Here is a 10,000-nt window from a genome sequence, read left to right as displayed (position 1 = left end):
TGAATGGAGTTTGCACATGCGCCATTAAGGCCCCAATCACAGGATTATTTTGAATCACTGGGGGTCCGATTCATTCACCCCCATTGATCCTGCAGCCTTCAATGGAGTAGAAGAGCAATTACTTGTCCGCTCCATTCATTGTCTATGGGACTGAGCAAAGACAATGAATGGAGCGGATTTTGCACATTTGCCATTAAGGCCCTGATCACAGGATTATTGGGAATTCCAGTAAATTATCCTCTATACTATGGATAAGGGATAACTTTGAACCTTTTTAAAATATGATTCCAGGCCATTTATTGTCTGGGGTCACACCGCAACCGGCCTCTCGCTGCCATACGTCTCGTATTCCGTTTCATACATCTTAGGAACAGACATGATCTCTGGCAACGGTCCCTGCCGTGGTTTGGTCCAGGGGCATTCTAGCGGGAAGTAGACATCTTGTGACCTCTTGGCGTCCAGTGGCCACTGATAGCTTTCTTGTGCCAGGGTTTTTAGGCCCATGTGTGGGACTGATTTTGCACGCGGTGGTATTCGTGGCAGTTTAGTGGCAATAGGAAACTGAAGGGCGTCCCGCTTTGGAGGTGGTCGTCGAAGCGTTGGTTGACTTTCCTTTGGTAGAGGGTTTTCTTTCAGGCCATGGCCCCACGCCTTTGGGTAATCCTCCGCCTGCCAATATGTCAAAATATCTTTTTTGGGATAGCCTTCAAGTTCTCTCCTGGGTTGGAAAAAATATATATAAAAGACAATAAAAACCAGTGCAATGTAGGTTTTCCTGAAAACCTGAGATGGGAAAGAAACCCCCATAAAGTGAACCCCCTTGTGATGGTTTTTGGTTTTGCTACATCTCGGACCCTATGGGCCCATCCTCTACTTAAAGGGGTTGTACAAGGTTGTACAAGGTTGTAACACTCTACTTTTGGATCATTGGGTGTCCGACCGGTCAGATCCAACTGAGCCAACGAACTGATGCTCTGAAGACCCCCGAGTGACTGGAGCTGGGATCAACTTCACTCAATTCATTCTTAATGGGAGTGCAGAAGATCTGACGATTTTGCATTAATCACCTGGAGCTTTGTCATATCTTTGGGGTCTACACCAACCTGGTCAACAAGGGGTCACCGTAGACAGTCAGCTCCATGTTTGTCCATGGCTGTAATACCAGAGACCGCCCACGGATAAGAGTGGCGCTGTTTCGGGTAAATAATTTGCACCCTTTTGTCTACCCTCTTTAACACCCATACCAGTGTCCCCGCACTGTCCTGCCCATCTCCCCCTGTGGGGGGACGTCAGTTCTCTCACCTTCCTGGTTGCTCTGCGGTGGCTGCCCTATCCTCAGTTAAGGCTGCCATTTCCGGAACCTATACACACCACACAGGTCTCCTGGGAATGCCTGTAGTGTGCGTGCGCAGTCACACCCATTTTCTTAAAGGGCCAGTCCGGCCTGAGCTGGAAGTGTCTCTCAGATCAGCTGAGCGGTTTTAGATATTTAAGGTACCTTCCCCTTTAGGGAGGTGCCTGGGCAATGAGTTCCTAACATTGCTAGTTCTCAGGTCCCATTGTTCTGCTGCTGACTCGTATCTGTGCTTTAATGCTCTACCAGTTTGATGACCTACTGCTACCATCCACGCCGGCTACCATGATACCGGACATTGCAAGTATTAATGCCGGTCGCTGCTACCTCATCCTTCCATATCGGATGGATCCACGACTCTGCCTGCTGCTGTCGCTTCTATCAGAGACTGTACTGTATCTGTGGCGCCAGCTGCCGGGGTTCTGCAGCGTGCTTACCAGCGTGTGTACCTGCTGTCACCTTTAGTGGTACTAGTGAAGCCTCGGCGGTCAGTCCAGTTTGCTCCCCCAGGCAAGTGAATGGTACATTCCGTCCATTGGAGCCACTAATACTGTGCTCGCCCCGTGAGCATACCACCCTCTAACTTAAAGGGGCATCACACAATATTAATATACCAATACAATCCTGGTAGCGGTAGACTCCATGGCTATGAGACTTACGCTGTAAATGCACGGAAGTCCCGAGCCGTGGTGGATGCGTATATGTCGTTCAAGCTCAAGACCCCCTTGTCTCTTACGTAGAATGGCTCTCCGGATACTGCCTTGTTTTCTGTCGTTGCCACTATCGCCTAAATAGCAACAGATACCATTATTTGTAAATTTCCTGAGATTTTAGAATATTAGATAAATAGCTGATAAAAATATAGTGTGAGCCTAGACAAGTGATAAGTGTCAATCGCTGCTTGTCCTTACTCTTAATTGTAAATTTTTAAAGGCAATCTGTCAGCACAAAATGACTGTTCAAACCAAGCACAGAAGCTGGGTGCACCCTTGGTGTACCTTAGAAGTTCGGTTCACCTTCCCACTTGTTTTACATTTATCTCTGTCCTTCTTACTATAGTATAAAGTCAGCGTTGTTAATCAGAGAAAAGGAGGACGACGATAGATGGAAAATATGTAGGAGGGAATGTGTACTGAACTTCTTGGCCACACCAAGGGTGTACTGAACTTCTTGGCCATACCAAGGGCGCGCCAAGCGTCTCGGCCACACCAAAGGTGTGCTGAGCTTCTTGGCCACACCAAGGGTTTACTGAGCTTCTCGGCCACACCAAGGGCACGCCGAGCTTCTTGGCCACACCAAGGGTGTACTGAGCCTCTTGGCCACACCAAGGGTGCGAGGTGTTTCTTGGCCACACCAAGGGTGCGAGGCGTTTCTTGGCCACACCAAGGGTGCGCCGAGCTTCTCGGCCACACCGAGGGCGCGCCGAGCTTCTCGGCCACACCGAGGGCATGCCGAGCTTCTCGGCCACACCGAGGGCGCGCCGAGCTTTCTCGGCCACACCGAGGGCGCGCCGAGCTTCTCGGCCACACCGAGGGTGTGCTGAACTTTTTGGCCACACCAATGGCGCATTGAAAACTTGTGCTTGGTTTTCTCAGTTATTTTATGCTGATAGACTTTTTAATTTTACTCCAGGTAGACAAACCTGTGAAGGGCCTCCATTTATGTGATTTTTCAGAGAGAAGGGTTGAGGTCCTGCATGGAAGTTAGTGATGCTGGGCTGTGCCGGACGCCCCTTGAATTCTGCTTTCATCTCACTGCTTTGGTATTTTGGATCCAGTGGAGTCCTCCATGGTCTTAGTTTCAACTGTAAAAGATAATAAAAGATGGCACTTTTTATTATGTGAGCATTAATACTTAGAACTAGTTAAGGCTTTGTGCACTTGGGGACTTTTTGAGGCAGTAAAAATGACTCATCTTCTCACCTTATCCCATAAATCTTTATTATAATGAACCTTCCAGTGGGGTGCGGGGACGGGGTGACTGGGCTGTGACAGGATGCCCCCACAATATTTCCGGTTATGAGCGCTTCCAGTGGTCGTCTGATATGTATTTACCAGTTCATCATATGCGGTGGCTTCGCTTAGTTCCTTCAGTGTTGCAGGAAGAGGCTCAGTAATGGTAGACTAGAAAAGAAGAGAAAAAATGTCAGCTATCACGAAATTTGTTGCAATTTACCATTTAGATGTCCGATTTTTGCATACGAGTGGTCAGATCAAAATCTGCTACGCAAGTCTATGGATCCGGCTTTACCCTGCTTATTGCTTTGGTGCAATGGTAATTAAATATTTTTTAAAAAATGATGTGTGGTCCCTCCCAATAATGATACCCAGCCATGATAAAGCCGACAGCTGGGGGATGGTATTCTCAGGCTGGGGAGCGTCCATGGTTAATTGGGCCACCCCAGCCTAAAAGTAGCAGCCTGCAGCCGCCCAGGATTGTTGAATCCTTTAGATGCAACAATCGGGGCACTTTTCCCACCTCTTTCCAATTGCCCTGGTGCAATGGTAATCTGAGTAATAAGGATTAATGACAGCCCTCAGCTGCCACTAAGCCCTAGATTATTAATGGGAGGCGTCTGAGACCCCCATCACTAACCTCTAAGTGAAAATAATTAAACACAAACACCCAAAAATACTTTATTTGAAATAAAATACAAGACAGCCCCCTTTCATTGCTTTATTAACCCCATAATCACACCCCTGCAGGTCCAGTGTAATCCACACGAGGTGCCACGATGATTCCAGCTCTGCTACATCTAAAATCACAGCGCACGATCTTGGAACATGGATACCTAAGCTACAATGCCCTGCAGTCTATGGGTCTGATTTTCACAGAATGTCATAATGGAGAAGAGGGAGAAACTTTTGGATTTTTTTTCGCAACATGCAAGAAACCTGATGACTCTCCGACCGCACTCTGATCAAAAATTGTGGATAAAATGGATGTCTGAATGAGGCTTAATTCTAAGGCAAGAAAATAATTAAGTCACTTATAGAATCCTAGTAGACAGTAGAAAAAAATTGCAATTTTTTAAAGGTTGTGGCTGTACCCCCAAAACGTATAGGGCCATTGTGCAGTTACACATAGGATGTAGTATGTGGGTGCCAATTTTTCGCCAAGGACCGTATAAGGTTCACATCCCATTTTTATCCTACATTTAGCACTGAAAAGCTCTCTTCTGTCTATTGAGCTTTATTGCCAATGGAAGCCCAAAAGTATCGCTATTGCATCCTGCATAATCTATAGAAAATAACATATAAGTTAAACATTTAAATAAAAAATGTAACTTTATGGTTGTTTAATATATTTCAATAGCTTTTCATGATGGATCTGATAAAGGGATGCTGTTATAGCCTATGGGTAGAGGATCTGTATATTGATGCTTAAAGGGGAATTCCCATCTCCAAGAACTATCCCTATTTGTAGTAGGTGTAATAATAATAATTAATAATATAAAAATAATTCAATTAAATATGTAGTATAGTTCTCCTGATTAGTTACATCTGTTACCTCATGTGCAGGGCATTGCACCTTGGGTATCCCAGGTTATGGTGATATAGTGACAGTTAGTTGCTCATGGTTATAACCATGAATGCCTAAGCTGTAATGCCCTGCACATGAGGTAATGGACACCGGTTATATCAGGAGAATTGTTCATAACCATGAATGCCTAAGCTGTAATGCCCTGCACATGAGGTAATAGACACAGTTATATCAGGAGAACTGTTCATAACCATGGGTGCCTGAGTTGCAATGCCCTGCACATGAGGGAATGGACACGGTGATATCAGGAGAACTGTTCATAACCATGGGTGCCTGAGTTGCAATGCCGCACATGAGGTAATGGACACAGTTATATCAGGAGAACTGTTCATAACCATGGGTGCCTAAACTGTAATGCCCTGCACATGAGGTAACAGACATGGCTAATCAGGAGAACTATACTACATTTCTAATTGGAGTTATTTGCTATTATTATTATTATTATTATTATTATTATTATTATTATTATTATTATTATTATTATTACAACACCTACTATATATTGATAGGATTTTGGAGATGGGAGTAACCCTTTAATGATATGTCATGCTTATGCTATTATTGCATCCCTTTAAAGGGTAACTAAAATTATATTTTTAGATATTTTTTTCCAACATGGAAAGCTATGAAACTTTGTAAATCGCTTTATTGGGAATTTGTGTTAATTCTTGTAGAAAATAAAAATTGCATGCAAGTTGGTTTTTGCCCCCCCTGTCTTTCCATATTCTATTTGCCTTCCTAGTCACATTGAGTTTAGATTGCACTCATTTGGCATACAGATGATGGGCAGTGATGGGTCAAATTGGATTGTTCTCATGTGGAGTACAGATGATGGCAGTGATGGGTCAGCTTCTTTCTCCCTCCTCTGAGTGTTCTGCTTATCAGACTAATTTGCAGCAGCCTCTACCCAGAGATAGTGAGACGCAGAAGCTGAACTGACCCATCACTGCCATCATCTGTACTCCTAATGAATATGTTATGATATCAATGCAGGAAAATACAGGAAACGTCGGGGTTTTGAAGCCACTTACCTGCATTTTTTTTATTTTTACAGGTAAGAAGATAAATACTCTAGTGATTTGTAAAGTTTTCTAACTTTCCATTTCCATGCTGGACAAAATTATTAAAAAAAAATAATTTAAAAAAATTTACGATAAGATTGATAATGAAATTGTTAAATATGTGGCCATTTGAGCAGATGCATCAGACACTTAGAACAAGCTACAGACTTACACATCAAACTTTTATATAACCCCGACCTATAATCCACTGCCACTCACCTTGATATTTGCAGGAAGGAACGACACCGGAGCTTTGTAATCATGGGCAACGCCAGTGCTGGTGAGATGCCAGTCCTGCCTCCGCTCTAGCCCCATTATCAAAAACACGTCAAAACTACAAGGATCTAGGAATAGATGAGTGTGAGCAGCCGGGAAAGGTCCAGGGTGGAGGCTGAACCTGCGGAATGTTGTGTTTCCTGTCGTCATGGAGATAGAACACAGCACATTTACATGACAATAAACACACAGGATGTAACAGTGAGATGGGACACAACCGGGGAGCATTAATAATCATGAAATCTAAATGTGACCCCTATGTATTATGTCTCCACTCCTGAATAGAAAACCTCCATAGTGTAATGGTCTACAGAGGAAGAACATAATGCACAAAAATGCAATATTGTGAAGAGTTCTCAATGTTTACAGGACCCTACATTTTAAGAATGTGTAAATTCCAAATTTATAGAGATAACAAAGATGGAATTAATACAGCCCCTAAGAGGATTTCCTAAATAAATACCCCCCCTTTATCAGAGACTCGCTGGTTTATAGACCCCAGACCAGAAGGCTCCTTTGAACCTGGAATCACAGGAACCGGGGGGAAATAGGAATGTTGGGCCCTCTATGTTCTAAGGTCAGGGGGGTCTATCTTCATTTTTGTGCATCTACTGAACATTTTGAGAGGTGGCATGTATTCTACAGACTAGGGGTGGGCAATAAAATTTCCTGAGGGGGTCACATAAGAGATCGTGACTATAGTTGAGCGGATTGCTAATAATCCGGGTCTGGCGGATCCGTCGCGGGTTGTCCCAGAAGTCCGGATCCGATCCGGAATCCGGCCCAATGTAAGTCAATGGAGGAGCGGATCCGGACACGAGAGCGAGAGAGCGGGGGGGGGGGGGGGGAAAGACCCAAACCCGGATCGTGCAGTTGGATTCCCGGGTCCAACTTGGACCCGGATCGGACCCTGAAACCGCACGGATCCGGACTTTTACAGTTCGGGTCCGCTCAACACTAATCGTGACTGTTGTGGAGGCCGAACCAATAGGCACTGAAATTAGTTCTGCTCAATACTAACATAATAATTATAAGTTAATATTAATATTGTGTCACTTAAAACTTAGCAGAATCAAGTATACTGACACCCCTCCATATACCAAATGAACCCACACACAGCCCCCTGAATACAGTATGAGCCCCCACATAGCCCTTCTATATACAGTATGAGCACACACAATCCTCTATATACAGTATGAGAACAAACATAGCCCTTCTATATACAGTATGAGCCTCACAGTGCCCTAAATTCAGTATGAGCCCTCTATATACAGTGAAACCCCACATAGTCCCCTATATACAGTCTGAGCCCACACAGTCCCATGAATAAAGTATGAGTCCAAATAAAATCTCTGTATACAGCATGAACCCCACACTGCCCCCTAAATACAGTATGAGCTTCCTATGTACAGTGAAACTCCATAGTCCCCTATATACAGTATGAGCCCACATACAGCCCCTTGAATACAGTATGAGCAAAAACAAAACCTCTTTGTCTACAGCATCAGCCCCCACACAGCCCCTAAACACAGTATGAGCTCTGACATAGCTATGTATACAAAGCATGAACCCTCATATAGCCCTCCTATATACATTGAGCACCCACATATCCCTTATATACAGCATGAGCCCATACGTAGCCTCCTATATACAGCATGAGCCCCCATATAACTCTTCTATATACAGCATGAACCACACACAGCCTCCTATATAGAGTAGTATAAGCTCTGATAGCCTCCTATATACATTGAGCCCCACTTGGCCTCATATTTAAAGCATGAGCCCCCATATAGCCTCTTATATACAGCATGAATCCTCAATACTTCCTATATATACAGTATAAGCCCTCACATAGCCACTATATACAGTATGAAGCCCCACATACCCCCTATATACAGTACAAGCCCCCACATAGCCTCCTATATACAGGATGAACCCTTAAATAGCTCCTTATATACAGTATGAGCCCTCACATAGCCCTCTTTATTTATATACACACAGCTGAAAAGATAACACCACATACCTCTGCTCCAGTCTTTGCTATGTGCACTGATGCACCGTACAGCGGACGCAATGTAGTATCATTATTGTGTCTCCTGTCCCAATTGCACACACTTTTTCCCTCCGCTCTCTATAAAGACACATCTGCAGGTTTTTCTCTCTCTGACATGAAATCAGAATAAATCTTTCCCGTTTTAGGTCAATTAGGAACCAAAATCTAATATATAAAGCTGTGTGTGTGTGTGTGTGTGTGTGTGTGTTCGTTCGCTAAAGGAATCCGCACCGTCGCATTTACAATCACGGAATTTTGCACAGATGCCCCATGTGACTCAGGGAACGTCATAGACTATGTTTGGGCAGGAAAATGTAACCCTGTGCTTTCCAGTTACACTACAAAAATCCTACAGCCATTAAACTGAATGGAGCTGGAAGCTCCAGGCTATAATAGCAACTGTAAGTGGTTGCTATAGGAACAAAATAAACTGTTAGTATAAGATAGGATAGACGGATAGAGAGAGACAGAAAAAGACAGACAGACATAGAGAGACAGACGCGGCGAAAGAGACAGAGATTGAGACAGACAGACAAGGAAAGAGACAGACAGCGAGACAGACAGCAACACACAGACAGAGACTGGGAGAGAGACAGTTACTATCCCGGGCAACGCCGGGTACTACAGCTAGTTATTTATATTTGCCAAATGCCAGAATGAGAGAGAGAATGTTTTCAGGCATTTTTATTGCTTTCTGCAAAGTCAAATGTTTACGTACACTAAGAGTACTGTGCCTTTAAACAATACGGGACAGCCCATATGATGATGTCATGTCTTTGGAAACATATGATAGGTTTATTAGTAACATCTGAGTTAGAGACACACCTGTGGATGTATTATAATGCACACCTGAAACACACGGCCTCTTTGTGTAGCATCATGGGAAAGTCAAACGAAATCAGCCGAGATCTCAGGAAGAGAATAGTGGACTTGCAGAAGTCTGGTTCATCCTGGGGTGCAATTTCCAGATACCTGATTGTGCCTCGTTCATCTGTACAAACAATTATACGCAAGTACAAACCAGATGGGAATGTGCAGCCATCATACCGCTCAGGAAGGAGACGAGTTCTGTGTACCAGAGATGAATGTGCTTTGGTCAGACATGTGTATATCAACTCAAGAACAAAAGCAAAAGACCTTGTGAAGATGCTGGCGGAAGTTGGTAATATTGTGTCATTATCCACAGTGAAACGAACACTGTATCAACATGTGCTGAAAGGCCACTCTGCCAGGAAGAAAAACATAAAAAGCCAGAATAATGTTTGAAAATGCACACAGGACAACTGTGAAACACGGGGGCGGCAGCATCATGTTGTGAGGTTGTTTTGCTGCAAGAGGGACTGGTGCAATTCACAAAATAGATGGCATCATGAGGAAAGAAGATTATGTGGCAATACTGAAGAACATCTCAAGACATCAGCCAGGAACTTAAAGCTTGGGCGGAAATGAGTTTTCCAAATGGACATTGACTCGAACAATACTGCCAAACTGGTTACAAAGTGGCTTAAGGATAACAAAGTCAATGTTTTGGAGTGGCCATCACAAGGCCCTGATCTCAATCTTATTGAAAGTTTATGGGTAAAGCTGAAAAGGCCGGAGCGAGCAGCGACCTACAAACATGGCTCAGCTACACCAGTTCTGTCAGGAGGAATGAGCCCAAATTCCACCAACTATTGTGAGAAGCTTGTGGAAGGATCCAAAAATGTTTCACCC

The 10,000-nt window shown here is 44.0% G+C and overlaps 2 protein-coding genes across 2 annotated transcripts in view; both read right to left on the bottom strand.

The window, feature by feature from the left end:
- The window catches only part of LHB (luteinizing hormone subunit beta), a 13,017-nt gene extending 12,663 nt beyond the window's left edge, over positions 1-354 (bottom strand). The window contains exon 1 of the mRNA XM_075328672.1: positions 271-354. Within this exon, the coding sequence (XP_075184787.1) occupies positions 271-296 (26 nt within the window). The 5' untranslated portion in view covers positions 297-354. The remainder of the gene's footprint in view (positions 1-270) is intronic.
- The window catches only part of SAXO3 (stabilizer of axonemal microtubules 3), a 23,224-nt gene that overhangs the window by 204 nt on the left and 13,020 nt on the right, over positions 1-10,000 (bottom strand). Inside the window, exons 2-6 of the mRNA XM_075328670.1 lie at positions 6,178-6,374; positions 3,277-3,477; positions 2,997-3,158; positions 2,014-2,141; positions 1-718 (exon numbers count right to left, since the gene is read on the bottom strand). The exon at positions 1-718 is cut by the window's left edge and continues 204 nt beyond it. Coding sequence (XP_075184785.1) covers positions 310-718; positions 2,014-2,141; positions 2,997-3,158; positions 3,277-3,477; positions 6,178-6,374 — 1,097 coding nt within the window. The 3' untranslated portion in view covers positions 1-309. The remainder of the gene's footprint in view (positions 719-2,013; positions 2,142-2,996; positions 3,159-3,276; positions 3,478-6,177; positions 6,375-10,000) is intronic.

Source organism: Anomaloglossus baeobatrachus, chromosome 11 (genome assembly GCF_048569485.1).
Source record: "Anomaloglossus baeobatrachus isolate aAnoBae1 chromosome 11, aAnoBae1.hap1, whole genome shotgun sequence".
NCBI classification, from domain to species: Eukaryota; Metazoa; Chordata; class Amphibia; order Anura; family Aromobatidae; genus Anomaloglossus; species Anomaloglossus baeobatrachus.
The sequence above is the reverse complement of the archived record's forward strand: the minus strand, read 5'-3'. Positions and strand labels throughout refer to the sequence as shown.